The sequence below is a fragment of the Acanthisitta chloris genome, unplaced genomic scaffold (assembly GCF_000695815.1).
Source record: "Acanthisitta chloris isolate BGI_N310 unplaced genomic scaffold, ASM69581v1 scaffold16519, whole genome shotgun sequence".
Classification (NCBI taxonomy): domain Eukaryota; kingdom Metazoa; phylum Chordata; class Aves; order Passeriformes; family Acanthisittidae; genus Acanthisitta; species Acanthisitta chloris.
The window spans coordinates 40,302-56,757 of NW_008691042.1; the positions used below are offsets into that span (position 1 = coordinate 40,302).

Here is a 16,456-nt window from a genome sequence, read left to right on the forward strand (position 1 = left end):
TCCACAGCTGTTGCTGGCAGCACCTGTCTGGCACTGACAGCACACCAGAGAGTATGTGTCCACCAGAATGAATTTAGCTGCTTGTGCTGTTTGACTGCTGAGTTTCGTACCCATCACACCCAAAACCATTCCACCATCTTTTGCTTGTAAGCACTGAAGGCACTGGGGCAAAAGGAAGGGAACAAGTGCTCAATGTTTAGCTTAATTATTTTTAGTTCAAATGAAACCCAGCACGTTAACCTTGCAGGCACTTCTGGAAGGGCAGCTGGGTTTTTCATACAGTTTCTCTTTTCTTTATCACAGAATGGTTTGTCTTCGAAGGGACCTTAAATATCATCTAGTTCCATGCCCCTGCCATGGGCAGGGACACCTTCCACTAGCCCAGGTTGCTCCAAGCCCTGTCCAGCCTGTTCTGGAACACTTCCAGGGATGGATGCCAGCTGCTCTGAGCAATCTGTGCCAATGCCTCACCACCCTCATACCCATGAGTTTCTTCCAATACCCCATCTATCCCTGCCCTCTGGCAGTGGGAAGCCATTTCCCCTTGTCCTGGCACTCCAGGCCCTTGTCCTAAGTCCCTCTCCAGCTCTCTTGGAGCCCCTTTAGGCACTGTAAGGGGCCCTAAGGTCTCTGGAGACTTCTCCAGATTGAACAGCCCCTATACGTTTTTATCATGCCATTGACATCCTGTGAGAGGTGATAGTTCTGCACACAGGAAGTGTCAGAGCAGCTGTTTGGAGGTTGAGAAGTTTTGTGTTTCCTGGATTTACTATTTTCAGGACCAAATTACTTAACTGAAGTGATCTTGGTGTCTCTTAAGTTGCAGATAAATAAGAAATCTTTATCTTACATATTGTAACTTTTTCAGGTTATGGCCTCCACAGAGAGTTTCCATAAAAATTTCCTTTTCATACCTGCTCCAAACCTATCTATAGGTATCTGCTGCTTAAAACCAATGTCCTTTTATCAGTCCCAGATTCTTTTTAAAGGCTGTTGAGTACTTTGCAAAGGTTTTGCAAGGGTTCTGTCCTGTTTGGAAATTGTTCTGACCAGTTGTGGTGATACAGAGAGCTATTGAGGTAGAGATGGTAAGAGGCAGAAGTGGCAGCCTCAGCCATCAAAATGAACAATATTGTGACTTTCTGAGTTGAGCCATTTTCTCTTCATGTAGGCATTTTACATTTAAATCCTCTACCTCTCAAGAGGTTCTCAAATGTTAGCAAGTATAACTCATGTTTGGGTATAATATTATGTGATGTTTGCTTTTCTTCACTATCTGTTCTTTCAAGAATTTCTTGTACAGATGTGTCTTAGCTAATACAAATCTAGAGTCCCATGTTATATGTTACTGTTAACTTTGTCTGGAAGTTTATACTAGCTGAATTTTGTTCCCCACACTTGTTGATTAAAAGCATGGCCAAGCAAATCTGGCACTGATTGAACAAGCAAAGCAATGGAGGATCTCTAATTCCCAAACCACACATTGTGCTACAGAAATGAAGAGCAGCTCTCCAGGGAAGACTCAACTCATGAGAGTCAATGCCTGTCATTGATGTCCACCTCCCTGCAGTACCCACACGTTACAGGCAAGCACCTCTGGTGTTCTGCAGACATGCATACAGTGTCCAGGCTGGATTTCTTATTTTCCTTGTTTCTACAAAGGTAAATACTTCTCAGCAACTTTGCTTCTAAAATAAATCTGAGTATGTTATTTCTAAGGTACTCTTTCTATTAATCAGAACTTTGCTCCAAACCCAAATAACCTTGGACTCTGGAAAGGGAGCCTAACTTGATGTCTCCCAACTAGAATATATTTCTTTGGCCTGCTAAGCTTTTTTAATGACCACAGAATGGCTCAGGTTGGAATGGACCACAGTGGGTCATCTGGTCCAACCTCCCTGCTAAAGCAGGGCCATCCTAGAGCACATGGCACAGGACTGTGTCCAGATGGTTCTGGAATATCTCCAGTGAGGGAGAATCCACGACTCTCTGGGCAATCTGTTCAGTGCTCAGTGACTGCACAGGAAAGAAGTTCTTCCTTGAGTTCAGGTGGAACTTCCTGGGCATAAGTTTCGGCCTGTTGCTGCTTGTTTTATTGGTTTGCACTGCTGAGAAGAGCCTGATCCATCTTCTTGGCATCCCCTTCAGATACTTGTATAAGTTATCGAGGTCCTTCTCAGTTGTCTCTTCTTGAGACTGGACAGGCCCAGTTGCCTCAGCCTTTCCTTGTAAAGGATGCTCCAGTCCCTTCATCATCCTTGTTGCCCTCTGCTGGACCTGCTCCAGTATCTCCATGTCCCTCTGGTACTGAAGAGCCTAGAACTGGACACAGTACTCCAGGTGTGGCCCCACAAGGGCTGAGCAGAGGGGCAGGATCACCTCCCTTGACCTGCTGGCAATGCTCTTCTTAGTGCATCTTAGGATTCCATTGGCTTTCTTGGCCACAAGAGCACACTACTTACTCATGAATAGCCTGTTGTCTACCAGGACCCCCAGGTCCTTTTCTGCAGAGCTACTATCCAGCAAATCAGCACCCAACCTATACTGGTGCTTGGGGTTATTCCTCCTCACGTGCAGGACCTGCACTTGCCCATGCTGAATTTCAGTTGGTTTTGCCCTCCCCATCTCCAGCCTGTCAAGGTCCCTCTGAAGGGCAGCACAGCCCTCTGAGCTATCACCACTCCTCCCAGTTTGTATCCTCAGGAACTTGCTGAGAAGGCAACTCTGTCACCTCGTCCAAGTCATCGATGAGTAAGTTGACCAGTGCTGGGCCCAGTATAGAGCCCTGGAGGACACTAGTAGTGACAGGCCTCAAACTACACTCTGTGCCACTGATCACAGCTCTGGGATCTGCTGCTCAGCCAGTTCTCAATCCACCTCACTGACCACTCATCCAACCCACACTTCTTGGGTTTGCCTATGAGGATGCTGTGTGATACAGTGTTGAGAGCATTGCTGAAGTCAAGGTGGACAATGTCTACTGCTCTCCCTTCATCCATACAAACAGTTGTTTTGTTGTAGAAGGCAATCAGGTTGGTCAAACATGACTTACTTTAGTGAACCCATGCTGACTGCTCCTGATCACCTTCTTGTCCTCCATGTGGACACAAGATTATGTTTCTTTGAACATAATCTCTTGCATGTTCTAAGGCAATTGGGCTCAATGTTCAGCAGTGAAGTAAATTCAACATGTTAAAATCGGGGCTTAATCAGGTTTACCTGGTGTATGACAGGCAGGAGACAGTGTAAAACAGGCTACATGTCATAGTAACATTTTTAGCATGTGTTAATGTTTAGTGAGGTTTGGTTGGTTGTTTCCTGGGAGGACAGCATGGTCCTAGTTTATCTGTCACAGTTTGGTTGACATTTTCTGTCATGGATTCTTTCTTTGCTTCTATTTCTCAGCTTCCCATAAACAAGTCATTATCTGTCTTAAAAATTAAGATATCTTTAGGTGCTACCAAACCTCTTCATGGTAAATTTTTCAGAGAGGGAATGAATAGAGTGATAATACTAGGCTTTGTTGTTGAGAGAGGTATTTGAGCTGTTATCTAATCAATAAGAGCACTTGTAAGTCATCTTGGCTGGAAGAGGCTGACATTATTCAAACAGACATGCTGCCCTGCTATTTCCTTTAGCAGAGTGCCTACTGCAGCTTCTAAAACTATTTTATTTTGCATGCTGTGTGTAAAATAGTCAGTTGTAGAGTCATTATTAATCGCAGAATTTAGGGGCCAGGTGTTGGTGCCTCTTTAAGGAAAGAGGAGCTAATTTAAATTGAGTCATTGTGGACATTAGCCATGTATCTAGACAGGACATGTTATCATGAATGTGGGAAGTGTGCATTAATATCGAGGCTTTGTCATGTACAGTTGGCATAAATCCTATGGATTTTACCAGGTTTATTGAGGGTGTGTGTGTCTGAAGGTCATTTCTTGTCTGCAATTGTAAGATTCAAAGTTGTGGGGAAGATCCCTATTAAAAACAGACCTGGAAGCTGGACTTGGAGGGGCCCATATGTGCTGAGCACCTCCCATGTTAAGGCTGTTGTTTTCCTTTGCCATTAAGATGCAACCTTCCCAGAGGTGTAGTCGGTGGATCACTCCTACCTCTGCTTTCCTTGCCAGGTCTGCAGTTGGGGGAACACTCTCCTGGAGTTAAATCTAAAGAAGGAGGCGATAGCAGGTTTAATTCCTGGCCTACACTGAAAGTTTATTTCAAGTAAGGGTTTGTTTGTAAGATGAATTTTCTCAGGGAATTTAGTCCCTCCCTTGTACTCAGTACCTGCCTGCACTGACTGATGGGCTTGAAATGGAAACCAAACCAGCTTCCAAGTTTGCAGCAGAGAAGCATTCAGCAAATAACTAAGCTGGGGGAAGAGCTGCTGCCCAGGATCTTGTCTGCAGCTGTGTGTCACACAAGTGGAGTTTTTCTGTCCCATTTATTTGCCAGCTGAGGTGCTCGTCTGTGTGCTTCCTGACATGCCTTAATCAAAATCAGACAGGATGCTTTGGAAAGTTTAGATCAGATTAATTAACAAACTGCTTGGGCAGCTCACCTCAGATTGGGAAAGGGTAGCTGCACCTAGTCAGAGCTGGTTGTCCTGGCTGATGCTCAATTGGCTGATCCTGGCTGATGTCCTGAGCAGATGCTGAATTCTCTGCTACAGAAGAGCTGCAGATGGAGAGGTGGAGTCTCATCTGGTTTGCATTATAGCTTTGGGTGAGGAGTTACACCAACATAACAGGAGATCTCCAGCTCTGAGCCTGGCTTGAGATGCTGTAGGTTAACACACCTCATAGAGGCATGTGAGGAATTACTGGAAGCTTGTGGGAGCAACTTGCAGTGCAGACTTGTGCAGTTAAAAGGTCACCTAAACCTGTCCTCACATAGTCAGGGATGTTGTCCTGCCATGGGAATGCACTGGTCACTGCTGTACTTTGGACTTGTTATTCATGGTAGCAACAAATAAATAGAGATTGGTGAATGAACCTTTTTCCCTGCCCTGAAAGCCAAGGTGATACACAAAGTACTGCATGTGGCTTTGTGTTTGTGCAGTGTTCAAAGGAGTGGGAGTTTGGATTTGCTGTGACCCTTGGGGCTGCTTCAGTGAGAGTGGGAAATAATGATAAACTGCATCGAGCAGATACAGACAATGACCTTAGTAACTTCAATTGGTTACAAAGTGAAAATACATGCGACTAATTGAGTTCTAATGCAATCATACAAGCTACAGTTTGTTTGCCTTTAAAATTCATGAGGGCATTGCCAGGGCCCGTGAGGGCAGTGTCTGCTCTTGAGGTCTGAATGAGGTCAGTTTAGATGGGGAATGTTGTCCACTAGGTCTGAGCTGGGACTGCTCATGTCACTACACCAAAGGGACAAGCTGTCCTGCAGATAGACACTACAGACTGCCACCCGACTGTCCAGCATATGGGCTTAGTAGGGATTTTAAGGAAAATGAATTTTCCTCCTCTTTTTTCTCCCCTTCCGTACATCAGTCACTAAAAAAATGTCCATGGCTTGTTTGAAGCCTTAGCCAGTTTTGGCATTTGTACTTACACTGACAAAATGCTGGTCTGCACAGAGCATTGAGGGACATTGTTCTGACAGCCCATTGAGTTTTACAGCTCCAAACTTTCCTGGTTAATGTACCATGGGCTGCAGCCTCCTCCCTCCTCCTCTCACTCCCTGTGCTGACGCCAGAGCCCCAGGAGCCTGTGGCTGCTGGCACACGTGCCCCAGGAGCACTCCTTGCAGCTGGGCTCACCCAGCACCCGTCTGCGGTGCCCACAGTGTGGCAGCACGCCAAGGGGCTCCGTTATTTTTGACTGCACTTTGCCAGAGGAGATCTGCATGTGGCAGCACGCAGGGGCAGAGAGGGAAAAGTGGCCTTTGCAGAAATGGTGCTACTAAGCGATGCTAAAAAAGACCCAATGCAAAGGTGACAGGGCAGGGCACATGGGATTGAGCTCCTGGTGCAACACGGGGCTTGCCACAGGGACAGTGCTCTGCCAGCACTGTGGTGGTGCCAGAGTGTTCTCTATGTGCATCTTCATGTTGATGGAAGCTGCTAATGAGGCTACCCCTGTAGCAATAATTTTTTCTCAGAAAATTTGAAATGAAATGTTTCCTGAAAAGCCATCAGTAAATAAAAGTAACCCCCATCCACCAGGCCTACTTTCATAATCTTGGAGAACTGAGTTTCGTAAGATAAAGAAAATCAAAGCAGAATGTGGAAATACAAAATAAGCATGCCAGAAACCCCTGGAGAGGCCTGTGACTGACAGAGGCAAAGGATGAGATGGAAACACAACACATAAAATATTGAATGTTAAGTAATACAGAGTACATAAAGAATGAAAAAAAAGAATTTTCTGAGCATTTTTTGGAGCTTCATGTGAAAGTGAGGAGCTTAAAAGTGATACACACACAGTGTTTCATGCTGAATTCAATGCTGAATAAGTTTGAATGATGGAACTGAACACAATTCAGTTTCTCCAATAGCAAAAGCTGGTGGATTCGCACCTTGATGCTCTCTAGGCTTGGTTTATTGTGCTGTTTGCTTAAAAGCTTGCATTTTATTATTGAATTGCAGATATTCAAATCTTTTTTTCCCTTCAAAACCCCAACCAACTGTCCCATAAAATAGTGCTCTAGGACCAAAATCCCCATCACAGTGTTTTTTTATCTTATCTTGACTGGTCAAAAAAAAGTTAAAAATATAAGAGAAATAGGCTAGTATAATCAATTAATACAGATACTGCAGATTTGTAATAAACCTTTGCTAACTCGTTCATCAGCTGCTTGAGATCTTCTCCTTTTTCTCATTTGCCAGCATTTCACTTACTGCTTGAGATCACCAGTGTCTCCTTTACTCACATTTGTCTAATCAGAGTTGGAAATCTTGAACTACCTTTTCTAATGCTTTGTTCTTAAAAGGAACAACTGTACTGAGCTGAATAGAGCTGATTTGGTCTGATAAAGCATCCTGTTCCCTGTGAGGAGTGTCACAATATTGGTGTGTTCTGTGTGACAGTGCATTTACATTGGCTGCAGGAGCTCTGAGTGTGTTGCTGCCTGGGGAGGCACCAGGCCAGTGTGGGCTTGGATGGCTCAAGACAGGAGTGGAAATAAGGTCTGGTGTGTGTTGTTGGCAGGTTACAATTGCTGCCAACACTTAACTGCAGTGTGCCCACTGTGCCATGTAATGTGTGCTGCTAAAGCCATACCCCAGGGGTACTCTGTAAGCTAATAACAGAAGTGAAACAGCTCAACACAGGTGACCAAGTAATTCCCTGCTGAGCACAAATCCAGCTGTTCCTCTCTGCTCTGATGACCCTACAGTGATTCCCCTGCAGACCTCATCCCCGAGTAGGTTATAATAGTGATGACTGAGTTATGCAAGTAAAATCTTTCTTCTGTGGCTTGTTCCCAGCTTGCACTTTCTTACTTGGGATGGGCTGTTGGACCTGATGGATCACCGGGGGCAGCTGCTGGAAGCTCAGTGTCTTCTATACAAGTGGATAGGAATAAGGGACTCATTTCACTGCATGAGGATTAAGGCAGAGTGGTTTTTAACCCAAATCCAAGTCTAATTTTGTAATTTTGAAGCAGATCCTGACAGGCAAGTTCTGTCACGATACAGTGTGCTAACAGAAGGAGGATCCAGGCTGGGAAAGGTCACCCTCATCCCCTCTCAGATTGAGGCTGGGTCTGGGGAAAGAGCAGCACAAAAGGTCATGTGCTGCTGCTGTGACAGCTGGTAAAGAGCAGGTTAAAAACCGCTGAGCTCTGTCACTTTTAGGCAAAGTTAGTTGCCTACAGTGTGAGTTGGTGTTTCTCTCCAGTGTTTTGATTAATTATTTTGGTCATTCATTCAGTGAAGTGTTTGCAGTGCAGAGCAGTGAACTGAAATGACCTAGAAATACTTTCCTAACACAATCTGATAGTCTGGCTTATATTCAGAGAGAAATTTATTGCTTTACTTGTAGGATATCTTCATCAAAACTCACCCCAGTCATCCCAGGGTAGCTGGTTCCATTCCTGCAGTACCGAACAGCTTTGCATCCACAAGGTAATATTTAGCAGATTTCTGCTTCAGAACTGGAGTGTGTGGGGCCAGAAATGTTGCCTGTGGAGCTCTGGAGAAGCCCTGCAGGGACACTGCCCAGAGGTACAGCCCCAGCAGCAGGAACTGCAGCTGTTTTTTCAGGAATCAGCCCTGGCACATGAGAACCTGAGGCCCAGCCAGGCTGTGCTGTGCTGTGCTGATGCTGAGTGTCCTGGGGCTGCTGCCCAGGGGCTACTGCTTTAACCAGTGTCACTGCTCCTGCCTCGCTGCCAGCGCAGGTGCCTCGCAGGGGTTGAGGGCCAGGCTGTGCTGGCTGTAGGAAATTAGCATTGGCTGTGTCTGGGGGTATCTGTCCATCCACAGGGAGCACTGGGATGCAAAGGCAACTGTGTGAATAGTGTAAGGTGTGGCCAGTGGGGTCTGCAAAACCTTTTTCTACACTAACACCAGCTTCTTAGGCTTTTCTGCATTAACCTTGTTTAGACATTCCTGGGATGCTTAAAAATAATTATAATGAACAGAATTTGCAGAATCTAAGGGAATAAGGCACTGACTTGTTTCCTTCAGTTTGACACCTCTTCCAGCACTAAGTTGGGTAAAGTGTAGTGGAAACTCCAGACTCAAATTTAACATGTATATTTTGGCTATTTTCTACCCACTGTTACTTTGTTTATAACCACCTCTCAGCTCCTCACACCCAAAGGCACGTCAGGCAGCAATTCCAGTATGACTAAAACTCCATTGCTGGCAAAACACATTAGTTTTTGTCCTTCTGACAATGCCTGATCCATCCTGTCCTTCTCTTAGGCACTGTTGGACACATTTAGCACCAGCATGTACTCATGACTCACAACTCACAGGATTACTTCAGCCTGTTTGATATTCAAAAATAATAACTGAATATTTGCTACTGAATTTAATGTGAGACCATTTACAAATCTGGGGGAAAATGACCGGATGTTAAGTTGCAAAATCACGGAATCATGGAATTACAGACTGGTTTGGTCTGGAAGGACCTTAAAGACCACCTGGTCCCACCCCCTGCCATGGGCAGGGACACCTCCCACTAGCCCAGGTTGCTCCAAGCCCCATCCAACCTGGTCTGGAGCACTTCCAGGGATGGGGCAGCCACATCTTCTCTGGGCAACCTGTGCCAGTGCATCACACACTCAGAGGGAACAATTTCTTCCCAGTATCCCATCTAATCCCTGCCCTCTGGCAGTGGAAAGCCATTCCCTGTGTCCTGTCACTCCAAGCCATTGCAAGATAGTGTAAGTTCTACCCCACCTATTCATACATTTTTAAAATAGGTTCAAATCGTGAATGACTGCACTGGTATTGTGTGTGGGCAGGAGAACAGAACAAACCATAACAATGCAGCTCTAAGAATTATTTGGATTTTTGTGAAAACAGGAAAATTGTCCATTGTCCATCAATTGTCAGCCCAGAAGAGTGGTGGAGTTACTGACTGGCCTCAACGTGTAGAGGCAGGATGAGAAGTGGCAATACTTACATCTGCTTCATAAGAAGGCCAAGCTCTGTGGTGGGACTAATATTATGTTTCATTTTACCTTGTTTAATTCCCTTTTGTGCTCTGACCTTTCGGGGTTTTTGTTTTGTTCTGTTTTTAAATTTTTTAACTTCCTAGGAAGAAGAAAAGAATTAAAGCAGATTTAGACTGGGTAAAAACCAGAAAAAATGGTATGTAGATAAACCCCTCCCTCCTATCTCATTCTTATCAGTTTTATTTTAAACATCCTGAGCAGTGTGAGAACTGGGAAAGAAGGGGAAGGGAGTAAAAAGAACCTTTAGAATCTAAAGCCTAGTGCCTTCCTTCCTGCTCTGATGAGTGGAACTGGGTAATTGTGGTGCTTTGGCAGAGGCACACACACTAAGGTAAGGGTAGCAGCTCCAGCTGGCCTGCAGCTCTGAGCTGATCCATTCAGGTTCCTGGGAAATTAGGCTATTGTGTTGCTGTATTCACTGTCTGTCTGGGTGTTTGTAGGTGGTTGTACAATGGCTTGTGGACTCCTCTTCATCAGAGCAAAGTGAATCCATCCTGAAGTGGAAGGGATCAGGATGTGAATGTCCCAATGGTTCAGTGCAGCCCCTTTTTGCTGCTCCCTGCTGGGCTCAGTGGAGCTGCCAGATGAGGGGATGGCCATGTAGGGGTGTTGGCAGGCAGGAGCTGCTGCCCTGTGCTCACTGCCAGGCCACAGGAAGCATGAGCTTTCCCTGCCCTTGGGTGACAGCCCCCAAGAACCAGCCAACAGTGGGAGCTGAGCAATTTTAATAGTTAATTGTAATGCTCTTGTGGCCTGAGCAGAACAAAACAGAAATAATCAGGCTTAAAACAAACAAAAAAAACCCAAAAGCAACACAGTGTTATTTTAGAATATAAGCACATGTAGCTGAACTAATACTCCTGACGAGCAAGGACATGGATTTCTCTCAGGGCATCCTGCAGTCCTGTAGGGGAGAAGTGACCTTATTTGCATTTTTCTTGTTGAATTGCTGTTGGGATTTCTGCAGCATGGCAAGAGAAAATTCCTCCAGGAGACCATGAAAATATCACAGCACTAACGCAATATCCTTCAACTAGGTTCCTTCTCCTCAGCCTCTGTTGCCCCTCGCCCTGCCACCTGCCCACCCACCCAGCACTAACAGCACAGCTCCTGCTCCCAGCTGCACCCTCAGCCTTGCCCTCCCCGTGCACCGAGACAGCAGTGGGCCACGGCCATAGCACATAGTGCCCATGAACCAAACGGCAAACACGGCTCACGTTTTCCTCTGTATTTCAAAAGCATGGAATTTGCTCCTTCCCCAGGTTCCAGAACAATCTGTGACCTCCCCTCCCTGCAGCTGCCCTTCCTCCCCAGCCTGTTGGGAAGCAGGAGGCAGCTCTGCCCTCGCCGTGTACTCGCACACCCCCCGAGTGCTCCTCTCTAAGCTCAGCAGTTTGGAGTTGAAGTCTATGATTTTAGACGCCTCTATCAGGAGCATTTTCAGCTCTAATCAGGTTCTCTAAATTGCTTAGACTCTTTCCCTCCAGTTTCACAGTTAGCTAATGACGTTGGGAGCCCAGGAGCAGCAGCCCCTCCGCAGCGTTGCGCAGGCGCAGCTGTACAGCTTGTCCACGTCTTCTCCCCTGCCATGGCAGCTGACACAGGGACCAAGGACTGGTTTGTAGGAATGGCTCCTCTGCCTGTGCTGTATCCAGCTGCTGGCTCACCAGCCTGTTGGCTTCAGCCTGAGATGGCTCAGAGATCAGGGGTGGCAGCTGCTGCAGGTCACAGGCCAAAACAGCAGCAGAAGTGACCTGAGGAATGGCCATTTCCAAATCCAGTTTTTTTCCCAGGGCTGCTACAGAGCCTGGTCTGGCATCTTCCCACAGGAGAACTAAAGCAGCAGCATGCCAGGAAGGGCTATTACCTGTCACCTTTTAAGCTCCCTGCTTAAAGTATGCCCATCCTAATTACATCATAGCAATAGCATGGGTTAAATGCACACATCACAAGTGGGATACACATATTAAAAGGCTATTTTCATATATATGACACATTTGGAACTTGCTTCATAGAAAATAACACACAAAGGGTTTGGCCAATGAACGACTGCAAAATTCAGAATTTAATGTATAATATAACCTTTATTCTTTTTCCTCTAAACTCTTGGAAACTTACATAACAATCGTGCTTTAATTATGACACTGTTTATAGACATTTAAAATGCATCTTAATTTATAAATATTTTACATTTGGTCCATAGAACAGGTTGCAATTTACTAAATAATACTGTACTCTTTTAAACAGGCTCTGTATATATTTTTGAATATGTATATATTACATATATATTTTATATAGAGATAGATTTGCTTGGTGTTCAGATATTTCCTTATTGCAAAAAGCATATATGATCATACATAATCTTCTTTTCAGGGCAAGTACTACAAAAAAGATACAGCTATTCACAGTTTACACACAGTAGTTCTACAACACTAGTTTGTGCTATGTGATACGTTTGTACAGCTTTTTGCTAAAGAGCAGGTCTGTCAAACATCTGTCATAATTGTTTACAATCAAACATTAAATACTGCATTTTTCTTAGAACAACATGGGACTTGAGTACATTAAACAATAAAGAGAAAGTTGGAATTTTTATCCTTAGTCTAATGAAATTCACAGTTAGGATGTGCATGTATCATGTGTAATGTCTGTGTAGGATGTAGGGGTTCCTCTAAATCCCAAAGACTTACAGGACGTTTGCATCTCAGCTATGGCCATTTAGGATGTAGCTTAGATCTTGTAGTAATTTACAATTGATCTAGGTATGAAACAGTTTAGAATCTACCAAACATACTCTGAGATTTTATGATGTAGTTTGAAATACATGTGTATTATATATATATTATTTCTACATAATGTGCTTGACATTCTGAGAATAATACCTTATTGCAAGAACATGTTTGTCACCTTCAGACAAAAACAACAAAAAACCCAACATTCACAGGTAACATGTTTTTCACGTAGTAGTTCTACATAAATTGTGCTATCTAACATTGTACGGTGCACAAAAAGTTGCTGAGAAGCATGTTTCATTGCACAGTTCTGTCACAGTCATTTACAATCAAACATCAGCTACTGCACTCACCATAATCCTCCGTGTCTGTCATATAGCTGCCAAACGAGAAATGCCATCCGGGGCTAGCGCTGCATTCCCCACACAGGGACAGCTTCCAGGGGCTGGCTGGGCTCTCTGCCTGTGTGGCCAATGCAGACGGAGCCCAGAGTGCGATTGCATCGGATTGAAATAGCTTTGCCTCCTGCCTTCATCACCACCAATCATGTGGAAACAAAATATAACTGTTCTCAAAGTGCTAACGATCCATCGTTCGTAATTTGCTTATTAGGAACTGTTGAAGTCCTCTAACAGATTAAAAAGAAATGGGTGGGAATCGAACCCTAAATTAGAATTTACAGGGAGAAGCTTCCATCCTTAAGCTTCCTTCTTTAAACCATTGTTTTGGAACCCTTAGCTTCCTTCTTTAAACCATTGTTTTGGTTTCTATTTTGGTGGCAATGCAATAATAGTAGAATAATCATAGAATAAGAAAAGCTCAAGCACTCAGAGCTTCAATTGCAACTCCTTCGCATATTACTCCTGGGAATCTGTAAGAGCTCTTGGATATTACTGTGCTAAAAAAGTTAAAAGTCATATTTATGCCCCTAAGACCTGCGATTCGTGTGGCAGTGATTCACAGAGATCTTTGTTTGATAAAAAACACTAGATGTATTTTTAAAGAAATTTATGACTTGATGTGCAAGTCACCCTGAAAGGCAGAGCAGAGCCAGTGTGCACAGCAGCCTGTGCTGCACGGCCACAGCACACTCAGTTTGCACTAGGAATGTTTGTAAAGGCTGTGGCTGCTGTTAATTGAAGGAAGGCTCTTACCCCTCAAATGGCCTCAGCTGGAACAAATTTTAAGGGCAGACTTTTTCACTGGAAATCACTTGTTTACAAAATGCTTCATTCTTTTGTACAAAACAATTCCAAACTTAATTTTACTCCTGCAAAGTCAGAAATAACAGTCTTGGGATTCAGCGGTAAGAAATAGTGATAAACTACTAAAAATCAGCAGCACAAAACTTCAAATAGTCGTGCTAAAAGGTAGATTAAAAAGGTCTTGGCACATCAATTTACAAATTCCAAGATATGCAACTATTATTGTGGAAGGATAAAAACATTAACAGTCTGTGGATTGCTGGAGAACACAAAACACTGTCAACACGTGAGCTGGCGCGCCGGCCGGATCGAAGCCCTGGCGATTCCCTTGGAGTGGAGATGACCTTTTTTCTTTTTTTTTTCTTATTTTTTTTCTTTTTTTTTTTTTTTTTGCCACTAGAGGTAGGTAATTATATTCTCAGACATAAATTTGTGGTCATATTCAACCATATTTTTTGTTTTTCTGGAGTAGGAGTGGTACTTTTACAATAGAGAAGTTTAGATGTAAGCTTCTTTGTTAGCAGAGTTGCTCTGTTGAGCCTGGTCTGGCCCGTTCTCAGGGTGAGTGATGTCTTCACTTGGCTGAATCATCACTTGGATGCGCTGTTTAAAGGACAACAATAAATGTGAGGTAGCAAAAAACCTGATTCTAAGCTTACTTTTTGGGTTTTTGTTTTGTTTAGGGTCAATCCTAAACCCTTTTGTCAAGGCCTTAGAACTAAGCCCATACCTGCCGATCTCCCCAGGGACAAACCAGCAGTGAGCCACTGCTAACCAGAGTTTTGGCTCCGTTCTGAACAAGGCAGCAGGAGCTAATAGACTCCATCATGTAAAATGTTAGATGTCAGCAGGCATTAATGAGGGAGAATGCCTAGGGAAGAGAAATGAGGAGAGACTCTCCTGTGAGCCCACAGGTCAAGCACAGAGGCTGCAAGTCAGGCCTCAGGGTCATCTCCGCAGAGAACAGAAGGAACTAGAGAGTATTGGCTGCAGCTTCTGGGAGTTATCACCTCCAAGAATACAACAGGCAAAGCAAACTTGTATTTAAGATTATTTCTGTTCTGTCTTTCCTTGTTCTTTTGTGCTCTTCATTCCTGAAGCTTCTCTGCTCAACTCATGTTTGATTGCAACAGAGAACCCAGTTTGGATCCTCGGAGCCTGTCACTGGTGCACGTTCCTCTCACTGCCTAATGATCATTTGTCAATGCTTTCAAAAATGAGACTTTAATCCACAGCAAGACTGAGATGAGGAACTTTTGCTGTGTTCTTATACAACTCTGCCCAAGCAGCAGCTGTGTTTTAGAGCAACAGTTCTCCACTTGTACGTCAATGTTTCTGTAAGAGCGAGGGAAAGATATTCAAAACATAGGAGCTAAGAACTGGCAGGGGAAATAAAAAAAAAAAGTTTTTTTGTAGACTTCTTTGAAGCCTCACTGAGTCTTTTAAAATTTGCTGAAGACAAATATTTGGATCAAGATCTGAGCATTTCATGAGACATTACTCGTCAATTCTGCTTAAGATCATCTGGCTCTGTGCAAAGATGGCTCTGTCAGCTGATTTTAGAATTATCCAGAAATTCTGACAAATTCATTTTGACAGTCTTTGGTTCCCACAATCACAGAGGGAGGGATGTGTGTTTCAGTACTTGGGCTGTTATGCATAGCATGAGCTGGAGAGGAAAAACTGAGGATGTACCCAGATTAAAAAATACTAGGTATGGTGATTGCAGGTGGTCACTGAGCAGTATGAGGGTCAATAACCTTATCAAGATTCTTCATTCCTTTTGCAGCAGTCTCTGAGGACCTTAAACCTGACTCAAGCCTCTCTTACATGGGAAGTGTCATCTTCTTTCAGCAAATGGAATGAGAAATCAGGGAGAGGCTGTGTGCACGTTAGGCCTCTAATGTTCTTCATGAAGTAACTGTTCCCAGAAATCCCTTTAATAAAGACTGAAGGGAAGTGCTCTCAGGATTTTTCATGTCCTTTCTGCCAGCTGCAGCAAAGCAAGGCAGCAGGGGGAACTCAGAACAGGTGTAGTGCAGAACAGAAGCTTGTCTTTGATCACATCACAGGGAGATGCTAAGTAGAGTCACTGAGCAAACTCAGACAAACCAAGAGTTATGTGGATTAGTCCTAAGAGTTGGATTCCAGTTCCCCAGAGCATCCCCTGCCTTGATACATGACAGGATGTCTTGCATTCATAAGGGCAAATTTACATATTCTGTAAACTGCTACTTTGTCTTCTAGGTGTAAGGAGCTGGAATGCAAAGTTATTGCAGCTGTCAGAGCCAGAGATAAGGACCACATGTAATGTGGGGAATTATGTTTAACAACAGATGGTATAGACACTCTTGTCTTTTCTCTAGTTGGTACTTGTTTTTATGCTTTTCAGCTCAGTGCAAGATAACTTGGCTAAGCAAGTGAGGATATATATAGCAGAAAGGAACTGCCCAACAGTCTTTGATCAGTGTGCACAGGTCTCAAGATGGTCAGGAAAGAGAGACTTACCTGTTTTAAGGAGCCTTTCAGGGTTAGAAACATATATGCCATGTAGCCTGGTATCAGCACCATAGAAGACAAAGCCATGAACCAGCCAACCCCTTGGCCCCATTTAGGGAAAACATAACTTCCCATCGTGAGGGGAGTCATTTGGACAGCACTGAAGATAAACACTCCCTGCAAAACACAGCACAAAGGAAGATTTGTATGGGATTCCCAGAGTGTTCTGGTTTCAAGAGTTTTTCTGGAGTTTCCCTGAGAAGCTTCTTACCAAAATGACTGTTTCACATTAACACTATATTTTCCTGCACCTCATTAACATGCACCTCAGATTATCCAGGTATGCTGCTAGGGAAGCCACTGACACTGGTAAATTCCTCA

General features: G+C 44.1%; 1 protein-coding gene across 1 annotated transcript in view; it reads right to left on the minus strand.

Moving 5' to 3' along the window:
• Positions 1-13,141: 13,141 nt before the first annotated feature.
• The window catches only part of SLC6A1 (solute carrier family 6 (neurotransmitter transporter), member 1), an 18,241-nt gene continuing 14,926 nt past the window's right edge, over positions 13,142-16,456 (minus strand). Inside the window, exons 13-14 of the mRNA XM_009082091.1 lie at positions 16,085-16,252; positions 13,142-14,179 (exon numbers count right to left, since the gene is read on the minus strand). Coding sequence (XP_009080339.1) covers positions 14,075-14,179; positions 16,085-16,252 — 273 coding nt within the window. The 3' untranslated portion in view covers positions 13,142-14,074. The remainder of the gene's footprint in view (positions 14,180-16,084; positions 16,253-16,456) is intronic.